This window comes from Carassius carassius, chromosome 20 (genome assembly GCF_963082965.1).
Source record: "Carassius carassius chromosome 20, fCarCar2.1, whole genome shotgun sequence".
Taxonomy (NCBI): Eukaryota; Metazoa; Chordata; class Actinopteri; order Cypriniformes; family Cyprinidae; genus Carassius; species Carassius carassius.
The window spans coordinates 3,338,076-3,359,215 of record NC_081774.1 but is presented as its reverse complement, the minus strand read 5'-3'; the positions used below and the strand labels follow the sequence as shown (position 1 = coordinate 3,359,215).

At 35.2% G+C, this 21,140-nt stretch overlaps 1 protein-coding gene across 3 annotated transcripts in view; it reads left to right on the top strand.

The window, feature by feature from the left end:
• The window catches only part of LOC132096063 (dual specificity calcium/calmodulin-dependent 3',5'-cyclic nucleotide phosphodiesterase 1C-like), a 70,974-nt gene that overhangs the window by 36,767 nt on the left and 13,067 nt on the right, over window positions 1–21,140 (top strand). For 2 of the 3 annotated variants that reach the window (XM_059501186.1, XM_059501187.1), the window contains exons 4-8: window positions 16,676–16,789; window positions 18,187–18,369; window positions 19,525–19,591; window positions 20,707–20,823; window positions 20,904–21,044. In XM_059501186.1, the coding sequence (XP_059357169.1) occupies window positions 16,676–16,789; window positions 18,187–18,369; window positions 19,525–19,591; window positions 20,707–20,823; window positions 20,904–21,044 (622 nt within the window). Of the gene's footprint in view, window positions 1–3,087; window positions 3,115–16,675; window positions 16,790–18,186; window positions 18,370–19,524; window positions 19,592–20,706; window positions 20,824–20,903; window positions 21,045–21,140 lie in introns of all 3 variants that reach the window. The other variant, XM_059501188.1, reaches the window with a different exon arrangement.

Sequence of the window (21,140 nt, the reverse complement as noted above, 5' to 3'; positions counted from 1 at the left end):
TTTATACCATATTAAATAATGTTTTATTATTATATATCTATTATTAATATATTATATATTTTTTATTATTACAGTATATGGATACTTTCTGGATTTGAATTAACAAACAGAGAAATTACCAAAAAGTAAAAAAAAAAAAAATAAGAAGAAAATAAGAAAAGAATATTAAAATGTATTACTTTTTGGATTTTCTCAATTGTCATGAATTGTCATGGTCCCCATGCAAAAAGACTTTATACTTAAATATTTTTTTCTTTTTCTGATTTTTCTTTTCTTTTCCTTTGTTTTTTTTTTTTTTGATTGTGTGAAATATGACTTAACTATTCTGGATGGATGCACCTAAGAATGCAATTGCAAATGCAAAATATTTGCCGAAAACAAATATTCACAAATATTATTCTTTAAATTGCAGTAATTGATCCAAAGAAAGGTTTTTATAGTGATTTTATTCACGCTACAGTGAGGTCATTTCACTGAGAGCTGGCGACTTTTTATTAATATGTTTAAAATGCTTCTCAAATCTATATTAAACAGCTCCATCATCTGCAGACAAACTCATTTCTTCGATGTCAATCAGTTTTTCTCTCTGGCTGTTATTGGGCAGCTGGAGAGAAAGTCTCTATATTGTTCCAGAACTCAGTGAATGAAATGCAATTTCCTCACTATGGGTAAAGAAGAAAAGACGAGTGAGAGAAGGAGAAAGAAAAAGCGAATGAAAGCAAGAAAGAGATGAATGAGGGGCGGGCTGTTTGTCTTCTCTCATATTTTCTCCCTTCAGGCAGTAGAATAGTAACGTTGTCCTGTTAATGCTGCTTTTGAAGTGCTTTTGTGTAGGCATTATGTCTGTTAAAGTTAACATCAGATTAAACTGACCTTTAGTTTTATAGTTATATTTGTTTATATTGGTCTAATTGTAAATTATTCATTGGTGCATGTTATTCTAATTAAGAGATTGTCTGTCTTTATAATCTTTCATCCAAATATAATAACTTGCTCCACCTCTGAAATGACTTTCATTTTCTGTTGACATCAACAAGAACCCTTCATTTTCAACTCCTCCCCTCAGACTTTTCATAATCCAATCAGTTCTCAATGCATAAAATCAAGTCCCTCCTATCTTATCTTCCTCTTAAATGTCATATTTCACTTAAACAAACATTAGAGTCATATTACAGAAGTAAAATTGGATTTATGTTGACTTTAAATTGATCTAAGTATTTCAATTTCCTAATTTGAGCATTACCTCCAGTAATTTAGTAAGGTGAAAGTATTTTTTTATGTATTCTATTTACTATCGTGGACATTATTATTTATTATTTACTATCATGATGGATAGTATAAAAATAATAATTCACATAAACAATGAAATAATTAAAATAAAAAACTGCATTTTTGAGACGTACTGTATTTGAATAAAATATAAAATTATGAATTAATTAATAAAACAATATATAATTATATATTTTTCACATTGAGGATTTGTTTATTTTTAAATTTCTTAATTGTCATGAAAATCTGTCCTAATTCTTACATATGTTTTTTTTTATTTCAATCAGTTCCTTATGAATGAAATCAAGTCTCTCTCCCTTATGTTTATTGTTAATTGTTATATTTCACTTGAATGTACAGCAGAAGTCAGAGTCAGAATAGTTCACTAAAAAGGAAAAGATATACACTCACTTTAAAATACATGTAGTTTAATGTCTTTTGTGGAGTGTAAAAGGAGAATATTGAGAATTTGACAGAACATCTCAGTTGTTTGTGTCTTTATAAAGATAGTAGAAGGTAATCAGTGGCTGTCAGGCTCCAAAAAGCACCATAAAAGAGGTGCCTTTGATGTCACTGACATCACAAAATGAGGTTTGAATATGCACATGCACACATTTGATGTGTTCAACGTAATTACACATCTTAATATTTGTGAGTGAACTATTCCTTTAAGAACTTTGTTTTTCTCTAAGATAGAGCCAAAAACAAGAGCTCTTTTTGCCAAAATTGTGTTAGTCCCTTCACTGGGTTTGGATTATTGCCCGTCACAGGACGTCAGGTCAGTTCACAGGACGTTAAGCTGTTTTGCTGTGTTTGGGCATGTTGAGGCAGCTGTATATGTGGATGCTAAAGGTTACCGCAGTGGGTAAATCTGACCGCATCAGCATTTAATCTCACAGAAAGCCTTCGCATTCGTGGACATTTTTCTGCATGGGAGGTTGTGCGCAATCAACACTTCAGTGGTGTGAAGCCACACTCATAACTGTGTTTGGGGACTTTAGAAAGAAAAAGGGGACAGTGAGGAGTTTCCTTTTCTAAGGAGTAATTTCAGGCACCAGTGATGATGGCTCATGGCAGGAATGAGTAATGATTGGGCAACTCTGAATTTTCCTGTGCGTTGACTAATTGCTTCATCGTCCTTGTGTTGTTAATGTGCTTTATGGAGAGACATATATCTGTAGCTGTCAGCTACACACCATAAAAAGCAGTGCTTTAAACAGTCTGTATGAAAAGTTGACTTAATGTTGACTTGATGCCTTTTGAAAAAAAAAAGAAAAAAAGAAAAAATAAATAAACAAATACAAAATAAATAAAAATTACTGGATTTTGATTAGATATCAATCAGGTATACAATAAGAATTTAATTTAATTTTATTTTATTTTCAGAGAGGGAATGTTTTTGTGTGTGTTATATGTAAATAACTTTTAACTAAATTTGTATTTTATTTTATAAGTAATTTTATTTAAATTATTTTATTTAGAAAGGGCATGAGTTTGCATGGAGCACTTTAAGTAATTTTTCCAAAGTGGATGTAAAAATGTTTTGCAACTTGCAGGGCCATAAAAAACAACCTAAAAATTTTGTGACAAAATAATATAACTTATAAAATGCATAATAATAATTATTATTATTAATATTAATATTTATGCTACAATTAAAATAAATACATGACAGCTATGATAAATATTTGATCTAAAACAGGATGAAACAGTTTAAATATACTGTGTGTGTGTTTAGTATTATTTATGAAATGAACCCAATATTGTGCACAATAGCTGAACGCAGGTTTAATTAATATGGTGTTTGTTTTGTTACAGGAGGAAGTACAAGAAAACATCTCAGAGGTAAGGCAGTGAAGATCTGAGGAGTGCTGAACTCATCACCATCCATGTGAAACCTCTTTCAGAAATAAATGTGATTCTCTAAAACTTGTATTTCTTGTATGTGTTAGCCAAAATCAGTAACATTCACCCAAGCATGGAAAAATCTAGCTGAATCCACCTGAAGGTAGCTGGACCAAACTGGTGTAGGTGGACAACCTCCTTTCTAATGGTCAGGCTGTTGCTGTTGTTTTTTTGGAATGGATCCATTAAGAGCTATTACCATGCATGGAACATTTCCATTCCACAAAATGTTCCAGAAACATGCATTAAGAAAATAAATGGGGTCTGTTATGACTTCCTGTTGACTTCAAGTTGGTTTAAACTGGATTTTCCAGCAGGGGCTGGTATAAAAATGCTGTAGCGTGACCAGAAACATGTATAGTAAATGGAATGATTTTGACCTCCTGTTGAGTTTTTTTTGAGCTGGGGTTTTCCAGGAGTAGCTAATATCAGAAATTAGTTATAGTTTCTGATACATTTCCATAAGAAGTGATGTCACATGATTCTAGTAAGCTTGTGATGGAGTAGAGTTACTTATGGTGTTTTTTTTTTCTCTTTTTTTTTTAGATCAAGGAAACGGGTCAGTTTTGACTTCCTGTTATTTATTTATTTATTTATTTTTTTTTTTTACAGAAGCCATGGATATATTTCTTCAGATTTCTGATAAATTCCCATATATAGAAGCTTGTTTCCACCTTGGGATAAAAAATCTCACAATTCAGATTTTTTTTTTTTTAATGAATACATAACTCTGAAAAGCAAGATATATACTGTAAGTGCAGAATTGAGTGAAAAGTCAGAATTTTGAGTTTGTCTCAAAATATAATTGTGATATAAACTCAAATTTGTGATTTAAATGCAGAATTTTGAAATATAATCTCAGATTTGCAATATATAAATTCAGAATTGTGAAATTAAACATAATGGGATATAATTGCGAGATATAAACTCAGAATAAAGGCAGAACTTTGACAAATGCACTTCGGCCTGCGCTGAGCACTCTGCAATTATGAGTGAGAAGAGGTGGAGAGACAATAACAGAGAAAGAAAGATGTCAGGAGAGCCGATGCTGAAACCTAGCGTAAGACAGTGTGAATGAGAGAGAGAGATGGTGAAGCCGGGTCTAATATTAGAGAGAGAGGGGGTTTAATTGGGGACTGCTCAGCGGAGACTTTCCTCTGCTAACAGAGGGAGGGATGACTTCCTGTGCAGCTCCTCTCTGATTGACAGCTCAATGGGAGTCTTCTGGGTAATTATGGCAAACTCTGTCATTACAGACACAACAGGACAGTTACAAACACGGGTGTGAGAGCATTCACACGGACACACAGGAGGAAGACTTGAAGGTCTTTCACTCATTTTATACTAAATGAATTGAGCAGTTATTATCAATGTAACTTACACTTAAAAATTGGTGCGATAGAACTGCAAAATTGTGTTATAAATGCAGAATCGCAAGATATAAACAGAATTGAAAAATATAAGTGCAGAATTGTGATATAAACTCAAATTTGTGATTTAAATGCAGCATTGCTACGTAGATATAAATGTATAGATTTGCTAAATTCTGCATTGCGAGATATAAATGCAAAATTGCAGGATATCAATGCAGAGTTGTGTAAATAAATTAAATTTTAAAAGTTATTTTAAATTGATATATTTCACAATATTACAAATTGTACTGTATTTTTGAACATATAAATGCAGCCTTGGTAAGCATAAGTCACTTCTTTCAAATACGTTAAATTATAATTATTGTTCAAAGTATAATAAAGTATATAATATATAAATGATATTAAGTAAAAACATTTAAATATAAATAGGCATTTAATATGTACAGTTAATTAGTGATTGGTGCATGAGAATATTAAGGTAAAGAGAATTAAATCAATAAAATTAAATACAATATTTGTTATAGTTCAATATTTAGTGTTTTAAAAATCATTTTTTTGTCCGTTTTTTCCAGAAAGAGAAATATTGAAATATTGTCAGAATCAAGTAATTTTTACAGCTACAAACTCTACTTTAGATTTTTTTGGTGTCTTTAAAAATTGTGATTGATATTGCTTTTGGTTAATTTCACTTTGAGTGCATCGCATTGTGGGACACACTGTTCCTTGAGGAGGGATTTGTTTAATATACATCATTTTTTGTATACATAACATTTGCATGCAGGAAAACAGTAGTAGTGTGCTTGTGTCCACTGACAGTCAAATGTCCCTGTTTGATGATTCCTCATGTCTTTCCACAGCTACCCAATCTTGATAATGATAATTTTTTTTAGATTCATGCTAATTACATTCCTCTGATGCTCCTCCCACTCCTTTCACTTTCTCCGCCCCTTTCATCTTTTCTCATGTCTCTCTACTCCACCCTTCTTTTCCTGTCAGGTGCTGTTTTGAGCTGATCTGCATGTGTGCAAAGAACTTTTGAATTTTTTATCATTTCAAAAGAGCAAAAACAATCTTTCTTCCATAAAATGGCTGGTCCCTTTAAAGTATTGACTTTCATGTTGGTTTGTTTTGGCAGTTGTAAATGGATTTTTCCTCTCTGTGAACAAAATAAACAGCAGTCCAGGCAGTTCCTTGCACTAGTAATTTCAGGCCTCCGTATCGTCTGATCAAACGCCTGCGCAGTCCTAAACTCTCACTCACATCAACTTTGCAGCAGACTTCATATCCTGTCAACACTCAGATGAACACAGATGATTGCTTTATTCACCGCTGAGTATCTCTCCTGAGGTTAATGAACCTTTCATGCCACTTTATTACCTCTGCCCTCCTGCGACGTGGTGCCAGGCATCACCAATCCATCAGCTGCTTGGGCTCGGCCGGCCCGGTCTGACAGAGCCTACTAACAGGATGGATATTGAGCCAGCTCTGGACCAACTATTAATTATTTACTCTGGCTGATGTTTGTCTTCAAATGCGTGTGTGTGTGTGTGTGTGTGTGTTTCAGTGGCTAATGGTGGAACATTTTTAAAGAAATGGTTTCCCAAAAAATGCAACATTCATTAGTCATCTTTTACTAACCCTCATGACATTTGAAACCAGTATGACTTGATTCTGAACACAGTGCTCTTGCTGTTCTTTTCCATGATTTTATAGGGCTGCAACTAACAATTATTTTGATTATCAGTTAACCTGTTGATTATTTGTTTGATTCATTCTAATTTCATCTATAATAAATAAACATGTTCTTCCATGTCTTGCCTATAATATTCACCTCCACACATTTTGTATAGTGAACAAAAACCCTATAAATGTATTAATGTCAGCCATTCAATACATTTATGCAAAAAAACAAACAAACTATTGTTTAACTACTGTTAAACTATTAATCTCAATTAATTGCATCCAAAATCTAAGTTTGTGTTTACAACTATACATAATATGTGTTTACGGTGTATATTTATTATGTATATATAAATACGCATATATATTTTTCTTAAATGCATGCATGCATGTGTGTGTATTTAAATATACATAATAAATCTACACATAAATTGTAAACACATAGTTTTATTTTGTATGCGATTAATCACGATTCATCAGTTGACAGCCCAAGAATTTCAATATATATATTAAAGAATTATATATTCACAATTACATTTCACAATTCACAATTTATATATAATCACAATTAGGCATGTAAATGATAAGTAAAAAACTAAACCACAAACATAAAGTAGAACACACACTTTTGTTCTGAGCATATTACACATAAATTTATTTTTATTTTTATTTTATTTTATATATTGATTAGGCCTACTCACATGTTACATATAGGATTTCAATTGATTATGGTAACTGTTAAAGCTAAATTTAGTGCACAACAACAAATATTAAATAAATATTTAAAGGAAATCACATTTATTGCGCTGCTTTCTTGTGTGTGCTTCCTTTGGGAAGTTTGAGGTTCACAAATCTGTTTTGCTTGTCATGATAAGCCTTTGAGAATAATGGAAATATTCTGGTAGATTTGTAACTTTTACAGAAAATATACATTGAATGTAAGTTAAGGCGACGCTCACACACCTGACTAACCGGCGCTGATTCATTTGATAAATGTAAATACTATGGAGTCCATACAGCATGATGTGGTATATTTTTAAGTAATATAGTAACTTTGTTGGAAGAACAAACAGGTTAATCAAGTCTTTATTAATTACAATTATTAATTTTATTTTATTGAAAAAAGCAGTAAGTGCATTTTTCAGAAGAAAAAGGTCAATGGCAACACTGACAAGTGAAAATATGATTCTTTAGCTGGGTTTGTGACCCTTGTAGGATATATTAAAGCCATCCTCACTCACTGCTGGACTTCTGCATTAGTGCTGGTCTGTTATTCTTCTCCTAATGAATCAGGATTAATTGTGCTGTTAATGGAATATTAATCAGTGCTGGACAGCCTGTGTTTCACAGAGAAACCAATCTCTGAAATGCTCAGAACAGACCTTCATGCAATTAGCCACGGTTTGAAGTATTATATTGAAAGGGAACGTTAAAGCAGTAAATCTAGTCTGTGTTTAAAACATTAGTATATCCATATTAGTGTCTGGTCAAGAATGGCTCTGTACGGTTAATAAATACAACTGAATTAAGGACACATCTTAGTATTTATTTGTATGCAGGAGACTTTAATCTGAACAAAGAGCACAAGTAATATTATTTTTATGCATTGTCTTCTCATGCAGTGTTTCAACATAGCTTGCTTATTAACTTTGGCTTGTTGACTTATGAATATTTTATACTCCAATACAGAGAATATGACCAAGCTAATTTACTCTGACATAATTTGCTATTTATCTTGCATGCTAAGGGAGTTACTGTCACTATTTGAATTGCTCGTGCTTGCTAAACTATAAGCCGTGTAATTAGTCCCCCAAATTTATTTTACAGATCATGATTTATTACTCATACGATATGTTGAAGAGAGGTGAGCTGCTACTTTTCTACTTGGACGTGCATTGAGTAGACCAGAATAGAGATTTGGGGGTGGGCTTTTTGACTCGGGCAAGTAAACAACCACCTTAACAACCGCAGCAAAACCCTGGCAACCACCCACATCACCCTCACACTGTGGTGGCGTGTTTGGCACAGATGAGCACCACTCACATTTGATGAAGATGAATAGCAACTAGAAGGTAAAATGTGAGGAGAACACAGGCAAAAATGAACTTGTCATTTTGTGTGAAGTGGACTGCGGGAATCAGAAACTCCTCCAGAAACCTGGATCTTGAAGTATAAGTTAAATGTAAATGTAAATGTAAGTGAGCAATACAGTATAGTCTGCATATAAACATACATAAACTATTCCATTAAGATGGAATATTTAAGTCTCATATGATCATCAAGGCTGCATTTGTTTGATCTAAAATATGGTAATATTTGAAATATTATTTCAATTTAAAATGTGAAATTCATTCCTGTGATGCGCAGCTGAATTATCAGGATCATTGCTCCAGTCTTTATGTGTCACATGATGCTTCAGAAATAATTTTTATATGCTGATTTGTTGCTCAGTCATGTGGTTCTTATTATTATCAATGTTAATACTGCTGTTTTTCCTGCTTAAAGTTTTTGTAGAAACCATGAAACATTTTTATTTTAGGATTTTCTGAGGAATAGAAAGTTTAAAAGAGCAGTGTTTATTTGAAATATAAATCTTTTGTGATGTGAAACTGAATGTGTCCTTGCTGAATCAAGGTATTCATTTCTTTTTCTTTTGCCAAACTTGAATGGTATCGCTTTACAAAATCTCCACAAAAAAAGTAAGCAGCAAAAATCTGTTTTCAACATCAGTAATAATAAGAAGGAATAAATTACACTGTGAAGTATATTATATTATATACCTATAAATTATATATGTATATTTTTATTGTTTGTGTATTATATTCAACTGTAATGAATGCATGTCTTTTAATTCAACATGCATCGTTAAAATACTGCTCACTAGGGATTGGAACAGAGCCATTGTGTCCATAAACAGTAGCTGATGATTGTTTGTTGTGTGTGTGTGTGTGTGTGTGCGCGCGCGCACCAGGTCAGTCTGCCAAAGAAACCCATGATGTTTTCATCTGATGGAGTAATATGTAGATTTAGTGGCCTTTCAGAAATCGGATTGCTTTTATTGGATTACATTGGGCAACAGTGTGACTAACTGACCTTTTTTCTCTGAAAATAAGGAGATTAGAAATCTTTATTTCCCCCGAGTGCCGGTCCTCATCTATCCCCGAAAATGTATTTAGTCACAGTGCAGTTTAACTATTATGGATTAGCAAAAATCCAAGCAAGTTTGGTAACCTCAAATTAAACATGTGCTAAATCTGTTGATCTGTCCCTTAATGCACTGCGTTCAAAATCAATTCATACTTAACAATCCAACTCTAAACCTCTACAAAATAAGCTCCACAAGATTGAAAACGGTCTTTATACCTCTTTTTCTGATTTTCAGTTAATTTCACCCATTTAATAATTCATTTGCATGTTCATGGTTCTCTAAATGCTGGTTAATGGTCACATGGCACACGGTTTTAAACAAAATACTTCATAGATACAGATACATTGTAGTTACACTCAAGAGTCTTCTGCAATCTTTTCTTCCTATAGTGTCTCCAGCATGCCATCTGCATCCCTCATTAACTGTGCTTGTCTATTTAATCCAGATCCAGTGTTTATGTTTGTTTATGGGATGTGCTTGTGTCATTTACTTCCAATTTGTGTGGATACACAAGAGAGGAATACTGGATGTAGATTTTGTACAAAAGCTCTTACAACTTCTTTTCCTCTTCATTTTGTGCCTGTGTGTTTGAGAATAAGTGACTGTGCTTTTGTAGGAAGACTATCAGCCTCTTTTTCTCTGGCCAGGATTTATAAATTGCCTAAAATGTCTGGTATTTGGCTTTGTTTTTTTACTCATGTTTTCCTATAGTTTTCAAACTTGCTGATGGTAAAGACTGAAAAGTGGTTTGACCAATAGCATGCAGGCTTTGTACATAATCGACCAATCCTAAAGCACAAGAAGGTGAGATCAACAAGCAGTGCAAAATACATATACAAACCATGCATGAGGGGTGTAGAGAGACTGACAATAGCAAAACAAAGACATTTTAGGTCATATTTTTACTCATGTTCGGGGGAAAGAAGCAAAGAGGACGTATGGTCATCTTATTTTATTCACTGGAGGCATATCAGAGACTGTCTGCCTCAAGGGCTGTGTGCTTTAGCAAGTGAATTGATCTATACATGATCTAATTGAGACAAATGTTGACTATAAATATAATAAATTCATTTCTTGTATTTTTTACTATGCATTTTGCTGATCTCATAAAGAATGCTTCAAATCAATGTGTTTGATTTCAGTTAGTATGCTGTATAGGTGGCAGACTATTTAGCTCACTATGGATTGGAATAGTGCACCAGTCCCCCATTAGGATCCTCATTTATCACTTTAAATGCTTTGGTAGAGCACAGAGCGAACCAGAGGAGTACTTAATTCTCCGTTCCTGTTCATTTAAAACCAGCTTCTACATCACAGCTCTCTTCTTCTAACAGCAGCGTGTTTGATCACAGCCGTTTACAATTCGGTCGCTTGTTTTGTAGCTACATTTTTCTGTGATTATGAAACAAATATTTCCTCTATTTACTCCCAGAGTCTTTCTGTCCGTCCTTGTTCTTCAGGCCTTTTACCCATGGAAATGGAGAGCATGCTGTTCATCAAGGCTCTCATTAACCGTCTAATTACAGAGTAAAACAATGCGCTGACATTTCTCCAGACCCCGGCAACACAGTGTTTCATCATTATTTCAGATCGTTCGTCATTAATTGATTCCCTGCCCAGTCTGACCCTTAACCCACTGATTGGCTGCCGCTGAGAGACTGACTTAGTGTGTTGTTGTTTCAAAGTAGTGTTTTTAGAATATCTCATAAACCTTTGAATGGTAAAAGGTCTTAATATTTTTCAAGAAACAATGGTTGCAAGGGTTTGAAATTTGATCATATCCAATGAATGGTAGCTTGAAGCAGACATTTAGGTGTTTTAACCCCAAGACACACTGGATGATTTTCGGCTGTCCCAGACGAAAGATTGGCGTCATGAAACAATGCTCATTTAACTTTCTATTTCATGTTTAATTCAATGTTACTTGCCTTTTCTCTCTAATTACTTGTGAAAATGGTTTCAAAGCAAATCCTACACCAATGTTTCTTTTACAGTGCATGTGATTTCCACACTGTGCACACATCTGAATAGAAATGAGCATTAGTGTGTGCGTCTGTGTGTTTTTAATCTCGGTGTGGTGCTGTGGCTCTGCCCTCCGTTGCCCCGCTCAGAGATCAGCGCTCTAATAAGCTGTTGGATTGTTTGGCCATCACATCTTATCTGGATTTCAAACTGTTTCCTGGAAGAAAAATAACAGACCAGGGATTAAACGAAGCTTGAAGCGGGTCTCATAATGCATGCGGTTTGAATCAAACCGAAATCTGAGTTTAGCTGTCCCCTTTGTTCTAGCTAGTGCTGCTTGATGTTAGTATTATTGCTTGTATAGACCTAGCACCTAGGGCTGGGGATTTGAACCAACCCATTGCATTGGCATTAAGGCATACTCGTCTCTGTGTGCACATGCAATATCTTACAGATGAACTCTCGACATGAACAAATGGTTGACAATATCTTTTGAAATTTCTTCAAAACTCTCATTGTTCACCAGAGCCCAAATCTGAAGCATCTGTGAATTTCTCACAATGATGCAAATTCAATCGGAGATTCATTAGCCATGAAAACATGGCCTCGAAGCGATTGAGCAGTTCTGCATGAATATCTCATGAGCAGTCAGTGTGAATGGTGGCTTTGCTTGGGGGAGTGAATTTATAGCCCGTTGGATCAATAAACGTTCAAAATGGAAGCCACACTATGGGCTCTACCGCTCTCCTCTCTCTGGCAGAAATCACTTTTCCACAGCTATAAAGGCTCATATGATGGATGAATAGGGTTGATGTTTAATATAATAACTCTCATGCTCATAAATGCTCAAGGATGTTAGCTCTTGGCAGCCAACTTGAGTCGTGTTGAGCATCCCAATAGACTTTAGCATGAAAACATCTGTGGTTTCAACAACACAATCTCATGGCAAGTTGAGAGTATTTTGCTATCTGGCGAATTGGTAGCTTATTCGCACAATCCACAGTGACAGTTTGGGCTTTTATGCTTTTTTGTATGATTCACATTGCGTGAATTCATATGAGAATGCCTCCTCATAAAATAATAGTTTTTTTTCATTACCGCTACAACAGACTCTTAAAAATCAAGATTTTTAAATACTCTTCAATGGTTGCGTAAAGAACCTTTAACATTCAAGGAACCTTTCCATTCAATAAAAGGTTCTTCATGTAAGAAAAAAGGTTCTTTAGATTATTAAAATGCTCTCCACTAATGCTTAATTTTAAGTTGTGATAGCTAATTGCAACAAGGTTTTTTTTTTATATAGTGTCCAAGAGCCAAAAGTAGTTGAGTAGTACATAAGCTAGAGCAAAAAAGTAGCATTGTGTTTGTTTTGAGCTGTTTCTTACAGTTTGTAAAAGTGTAATCTGATGTGTTTAACCTGATTTAATTATATAAGATAATAATGATTGGAATATTATCTGTTTGTTTAGATGTTACCACCTTAATCACATTTTAGGTTATCTGGCAAAGCATTTTTGTGTAAGAGAAGCTTGAAGAAAGCAGACTTTGTTCCAGCAGGTCTGATATCGTAAAGGTGAATAAACATCTTGCGAATGCTCAGGATTTTCTCCGTACAGTATTTGAAGCATGCACTGAGGTGAGGCCGCAGATATTCTCCTGTGGCAAAAAATAATCGGCTGAAATTTGTCATGAAATGATTTTGCTTTGCTGAACTTGATTGGCAGCTGCTGACATGGGCAGCTGTTATCATCCAATCAAACGTCATGTTCCACCCGCATGTCTTGAGACATCTGTCAATCCCGGCTGAAACCAGCTTTGTGTGCAGAGCGTTAAGAACGGCTATTGTTGCCATGCTTCTGATGGATCTCAAACACAAGCCTGTTATATTTACTTTCTAGAACAGTTTGCATGCAGAAAATAACTGACTGTGTGGAATAAACTCCCTAGACAAATAGAGTAAGATCTCTTGTAGGGTAATTATTGTTAACTAAGACTTAAACCATAAAACATTTTTATTACTCAAAATAAAAATAAACGTTACTGAAATAAAATAAAATAAAATAAAACACACACACACACACACACAAAAACATTAAACTTACTTTACTAGTTGCCAAAATAGTCAAGGTAGTTTATGTAGTTTAACTTAATGTATGAAAATTAAAAATATATTTTTAATAAAACTAATAAATAAAATGAGTAAATACTATATACAAATATTTAAATAAATAAATAAATAAAAAATGTTTAAATAATTACTTAAACTTTCACTAAAATTAAAGTGAAAACTAAATATTGAAAAAATGTATTTGCCTGACCAACAATTCAGATTTTTATTTTATTTATTTTATTTAAAACTACTTAAAAACAACAAAATTACTAAATTTCTAACTCATATTAAAGTGAAAACGAAATATAAACAAATATTAAACAAAACATATTACCAAGTACTGCAATACTAAATCAATGATACTAAAATAAAATTGATTGTTTTAATTTTAAATAGTTTCAACTTGTTTCCTAGATTGCAATGAGGTTAAATTAAGAGCAAATAGATGTCACGCTGTCTGGTCTCTGTTTCCCTGGATGTCCACTAGTGGTCTCACTTTCCCTTAGGCACCTCACCGTAGGCACTACAATTCCCACAAAGCCTTGTCCCTTCATCAAAATAATTGCACTCCTGTTAAATGCACCAGGTGCCTTCACTTATTAGTCATTAGCCTCCCTTTATTAACCAGTCTTTTCCTGTTGTCTGCATGGAGTCCTTTCCTTCCGTTACCCAGTCTTCTCGTCTTCCGAGTTCCTGTTCCTGTTCCCGTGCCCATTCCTATTCCCTTTCCTGTTCCTTCTTTGTTTGTTTGTTTGGATAAATTTCTGGTTTTGACCCTGGCTTGTTTACTTCTCTTTGGATTACCCTAATAAACCCTACTGCAATTGGATCTCTCGTTCCCTATGTTTCACTGGGTCTCCAATCGTCACAATAGAGGCTTGGCAGAAAAAGAGCTAAGAAAGATGTAAGGTCTCAAACTAATTGAGGAACCTTTGAAACATAGCACTACAAAAAAGTAGTCTTCTGATCTGACACAACTGAAATGTTAGTGTTTTATCTCGCATTACTAGTCATGTTGTGTTTGACTGAGGTATAAGAGTGTGATTTGAGTTCAGGTGTCGGGATGAACAGGGCCGCTGGGGTTTGGGTTTTCCACGGCCCAAGATGGCCTCCGGTCCAGAGTCATGGCACAAGATGGCTGCTTGTCCAGCGCCTCTGCACAGGATGACAGCCACGGTTGACCCTCCTGAGTCAAGTCAGGTTCCCGTTGACCTTCCAGAGTTGAGTCAGGTTCCCATTGACCCTCCAGAGTCGAGTCAGGTTCCTGTTGACCCTCCAGAGTCAAGTCAAGTCACCGGTGATATTCATGGGCAAAGGCAAGTCACCATTGATCTTCATGGGCAAAGTCCAGTCACCATTGTTCTTCATGGGCAAAGGCAAGTCACCATTGATCTTCTTGAATCCAGTCTAAACAGCATGGAATTACCAGAGTCTCTCCACGGCTCTGCTGAACTACCAGATTCTCTCCTCATCTCAGCTGAACTCCCAGAGTCTCTCCTCACCTATGCTGAACTTCCAGAGCCTTGTCACGTCTCAGCCGAACTCTCTGAGCGCTCGACTGATCCTGTCGTGGCCATGGAGGCCACCCTTAACTTGTTCATGTTCTCTGTTTCAGACTTGCTTAACCAGACTTGCTCTCCTGTGTCATCGATCCCACTGTGGTGGTCTTCTGCGCCGCCCTGGTGGGCTTCTGTCGCGACCGCACGGATGTGGTGGTCTTCTGCGGCGCCTTGGTGGGCTTCTGTCTCGACCGCATTGATGCGGTGGTCCTCTGCGCCACCCTGGTGGGCTTCTGTCTCGACCGCACGGATGTGGAGGTCTTCTGCGCCACCCTGGTGGGCTTCTGTCTCGACCGCAGGGCTCCAATTCCACCTTCCTCCTCTCTGGATTCCTGCCCTGTCGGTTCGGCCCTGGGGACTGAATGTTATGTCCTTCCTGGACTTGTGTTTTGTTTTTGTTTTTGCTCCTCTTCTGTCTGTTTCCATCCATGGACCTGGCCCTCCGTCCCTCCCCCTGATCCTCCGCCGGTCCACCTCCCTCCTGGGCTCCTTGTTTTTGTGTTTGCACTTCTTGTCTCTGTTTCCCCATTTTACCTGGTCCTCTTGTCTCTGTTTCCCCATTTTACCTGGCCCTCCGTCCCTCCCCCTGGTCCTCCGCCGCTCCACCACCCTCCTGGTCTCTGTGTTCCTGCTCTGGTAGCTGCTCCGTGGAGGAGGGGGTAATGTCACGCTGTCTGGTCTCTGTTTCCCTGGGTGTCCACTAGTGGTCTCACTTCCCCTTAGGCACCTCACCGTAGGCACTACAATTCCCACAAAGCCTTGTCCCTTCATCACAATAATTGCACTCCTGTTAATTGCACCAGGTGCCTTCACTTATTAGTCATTAGCCTCCTTTTATTAACCAGTCTTTTCCTGTTGTCTGCATGGAGTCCTTTCCTTCTGTTACCCATGCTGAGTCCCAATTCGCCTACTTATTCTACGACCTAAAAGTATGTACTTTTTTTGTGAGGAAAAAGTACATACTTTTGAGTGTGTAGCAAAAGAGTATGCACGTTCTGGGACATACTTCGGTGACGTCATGCAATGTGAACGACAACGTGGTTGCCTAGTTACGCACACCACAACTGTTAACGTTTCATTCATTCTTGTATGTCCAATAAAATTTTATTTACTATTCCCATCTTGTTTTCATCGTTTTTTCACAATACATTTTACAATGTGTTCTTCTACCAAGTTGAGGGGTGAAGAAGCAGGGCGGCGTCGCAGAACCAAACGCCATCAGGTGCGTGATTTAACATAGAGCAGCTGTTACTACACAGAGCCGTTGTTAACTGAGAAGATGTGCAAATAAACGCTGAAAATGAACGTGGATTTGCGCATCTTCTCAGTTAACAATGGCTCTGCGTAGTAACAGCTGCTCTATGTGAAATCACGCACCTGATGGAATTTACCGCTGATTAGAGAACCGGCTTTACTGACGAGATGCGCATTAATGATCGGCCGATCGTGATCGGTGCACCCCTAGAAATAGTTTCTTGTTTCTGCATTTCAGGTTTTGGTTTTTATGTTTTCAGAGAGGGAAATGTAATATTGATCATTGTTTTGCAGAATCGAGAGCTGAATTTGTCACGCTGATGCTGGCTTGTGCTCTCAGATAATTGCTTTGTAAAATGAGCAGCCATTCAGTTGTGTTATAGAATGAATGTATGTGCATGTGCTTGTTTTGTAGATTACGATGCTTGGTAAAACAGTTGGAGAGAGGAGAGGCGTCTCTCGTGGACCTGAAGAAAAACCTTGAATATGCTGCCACTGTTTTGGAATCGGTCTATATCGAGGAAACAAGGTAAACTGTGTGGGTTTTACACTGTTATTTTACTTTCCCACTCCCTGTTGCCAAAATAAAAAAAAAAAATGTAACACAGCTATACCATTCCAAACTTATTGGTTTTCTCTTGCTGTTTCATGAAAGCCATCAGTTGCAAAGTAACTGCTTGGACTCCGTTGTACATTTATGAAGGATATAAATATTTTTAACATAAAATATCATGGTCTTTTTTTTTTTTTTTTTAACAGCACCTTTGAAGTGTCATACAAGTGCAATGGTATATGAATATGATAGTCTGTGATATTAACTGTGATATTATACCATAGTTTTTTACCATTGTGAGGATTTTCAGGCAGTTATCTGGTTTAATGTGACGTAAAAAAAAACAAAAAAATATATAAAATTAAATTGAAGCCTATTAAGGAATATTAAGATTTATTTTGCATTGGGGCATTATTTTCTTGAGAGCATATTTTGTCTTATTTAAATGCAAAAATTTTTATATATATATATATATATATATATATATATATATATATATATATATATATATATATATATATATATATATATATATAATTTATATATATGTATATATATATATGTATGTATGTATTTGCTTTACTGCTGATTTATGTTGGTTTTAATTAAAACTTTATTTTATGCACATCTATATTTATTGAAGCCATTTTAAGTGCAGTGTAGCGAAACATTTTCCAGAAACGGTATGAAACGAGCCAAAAAACTCCATCCTTATCAGTGCTGTTTCATTCCCGCTCAATGACAGTATTTAATATCACTGCAGGACGATGCAGTGCTCGATCACAGCGCTCCAGTGCTTCTAATATCTTTTTATTTTGACGAGCAGAGTGAAGAATAACAGCTGTGAACATCTAGATGGCAGAAATGATAAAAGCTTATGGAATTATGTAACTTGAACGTCATTGCGGCGCGGGATTACAACAAACCCGCTCACATGCCAAACCACACAGACCACCGGTCCAGTCTGATCAGATTCATGTTCGCTCTGTGATGTTGTGAACTTAAATCCGTCATAACAGCTAATGCCTGGATACACAGATGTTTATGGCACAGTTACTGCGAAGATGGTTTTAGAAGTGTAAATGCGTTAAATGTGAATCCAGTGCCATTTCAAAGCAAATATTTTCTTTTCCTTATTTACAAGTTACAACACACTTGGAATTATCATAATTATGCAGATGAGGGATGGATTAGTCCTAAACCAGTAGGTCTTGGCTCGAGCATCAATCACAGTTTAGAATAAGTAAAAATAGTCATTTATCCTCCTTATATGCACAACAATTACCTGTCACAGCTGATATTTTAAGAGTAAGTGGAGATGACATGTATAACGTGTCTTTCCTTCCCTCCCTCCCTCTCTTTCTTTCTCTAAGGCGATTGGTCGATTCCGAGGATGAGCTCAGTGATATCCAATCAGATTCTGTGCCGTCAGAGGTCCGTGATTGGCTGGCCTCCACCTTCACACGGCAGATGGGCCTGATGCTTCGAAGGACCGAAGAGAAGCCACGATTTCGCAGCATCGTACACGCAGTGCAGGCTGGGATATTCGTGGAGAGGTGGGGTTAAACACAAAGCAGTATGCTAAAAACTCTTTTTTTTCATGTCAAAATTTAATTTAGTTTTCCTTTTCCTTTACCCTTACAATTTAAACAGGCTATTAAACCTTTAAAATTTCTATGCTTTTTTCATGTGATGTCTTAATGTCAAACTCATTCATTTCAAAGGATCAAAGAACATATAACAGTGTTATATTAATGTTATTTATATACTATTATAATATTTATTAAGATATTGATGTCGATTTTTAATTTATAATTAGCTTTTTAATTTTATATTTTTATTTTTCCTTTTTAAGTAGTTCAAGTAATTTTTTGATTTGTGCTTTTGTTTTGATTTGTGAGTTTGCTTTTGCACCAAAGTTTTAGTTATTAAATTGTTATATATATAATTTGTTTATCTATCAAATTAAATATTAATAATTTCTTAATTATATAAAAAATATTAATAATTATAGATATAATGATCTGTATACTGAAAATTGTTATAGTTTTGGTGGTTTTAGTACTTGATCCTAAACTTTTTATTTATTTCAGGTAGGCAACATTTAAATATTTTTCTTTTTTGTAAATCTAATATTTATTCTATTTCAACTTTATTTCAATGACCAAAACTGATTTTGATAGTTATATATATATAATAATAAAATATTCATAATTTTATTTTTAGTAAATTATTCAACACTGGAAAATAAATCACAACACAATTTTTTTTTTTTTTTTTTTTTACTTCTATCCTGAGAACACAAGCCAAAATCTTCCATTGCTCATGAATCAATCTATTTCCTCAGTTTTTTTTCCTTCTTGCCAGGCAGGATTAAAGTCTTCAGTGAAATGATTATAAATCTTTGTGTTGAGCTCAGAGTGAGTCAGCGTATGCATATACATCATCCTCTTGACAAGTCTGAATAACTACAGTCACTTTGCCACAGTTCTCTCTCTCACCCGTTAGCATCATTTCATTAAATTCTAATGCATTTCAAGCAACACTGCACAAACAAATTGCTTTGACAAAGCATTTCCTTAAAGAAAGTGCAGGTTGTCCTCTATGTTTGATGTGTTGGGGTTTTGTAGGTGAAGATGAGGGCATTGTGTTTGTAGAGCCTGTGGTCTGTGCTGCTGCTTTCACTTGATGTTTTCATCTCGTTCTAACAGAATGTACCGGAGAACCTCTAACATGATGGGACTGAGTTACCCTCCATCTGTCATAGCTGTGCTTAAGGTAAAACACACACACACACACACTTGCATTCTTAGAAACAGACAGTGCTTTATCTTTCAGCTTCTTTCTCGTGGTTTTGCTCTCAAAGTTTCACACAAAAAAAATCAAAAACCGAAGCAAATGTTTCTTCAACTCTGGCTATTTTTGGCCATGTGGACTACTTTTTCTCTTTGAGTTTTTCATGTACTTTTTATTTGTTCGCTAACAAGAGACAGAAGATTTTCATTTTCATCATTTTCCCCTGAAAGTCAAGAACATTTCCACCATATCTCAGATGATGTAGTGTGTATTAATAGCATTCTGTGGTGGAATTAAATGAAAAATGAAAAATGGTTGACTCCTTTCTTTTGCTAAGGGTAATTTCATAGCTAGCTACAGATATATCCTAAATACACGCAATCAAATAATGTTTTCACACTTCTTTTATTTAATTTGACAACATTACAGCTGAATTGCTAATTATATACAAAAATCCATTCATTGATTAATTCATTGTTCAAATTTTGTCATAATAATTGTAGTAGCTATTTTAAAATGTTATATTTTTGTAATATAATACATAATTAATATTTATATTACAATATTTTTATTTATTAATTCATTATTATTACAATGTAATCAAATGACTAATGATTGATTATTTTAATAGTGATTCAATTATAAAAATTAATAAACAATATTGATAAAAATATGAATACAATTATTTAATTGTATTCCTTTTATATTTATTTAGTAATTATTGTATATTATGTACTTGATTTATTTTTGTATTGTATATACATTTATATCATTCTATTATAATAATATGATAAAAATCGGATCAAGTTTTGATCAACTTTATATATATACAGAAATGTTTTACTGTCATGTTCATACAGTAATAGATGACAATCTATTTTCAAGACTGAAAGTTCAGCCTGAGACAAGGGTAGAATGATACAAAACAAACATAAAATATAAATGAAGTCATAATACAGTGCTTGTTTTAATATAACAACAAAGAAAAGTTATAGGGACATAAAAGTGCCCAAAATATGATTTACTCTTAAAGGAATAGTTCACTCCACATCTGTGTGCTGTCTCTGAGTTTGTTTCTGGGTCTTTCTTCTTCTCAGAATGCGGATAAGTGGTCTTTTGATGTATTTGCTCTGAATGAGTCAAGCGGTGACCACGCTCTCAAATTCATCTTTTATGAGCTCCTCACCCGATACGACCTCATCAGCCGCTTCAAGGTGAGACAGCTCTGGTGGAAGTGAGAGTTGAGGGCCGTGATGCTCTTTTTTTAGAGTTGTTAACTCTGTATCTCTGACAGATCCCCGTCTCAGCGCTGGTCTCATTTGTGGAGGCTTTGGAGGTGGGATACAACAAACATAAAAACCCTTACCACAACCTGATACACGCAGCCGACGTCACTCAGACCGTGCACTACCTGCTCCTCAAGACGGGGATGGTGGTAAGATGAAACACAGACACAGAGAGATCACATCAGAGCCCCACAGCTGCAGGGAAATAGGTCAGGAGGTCTAATATAATAATAATTATACTCCCT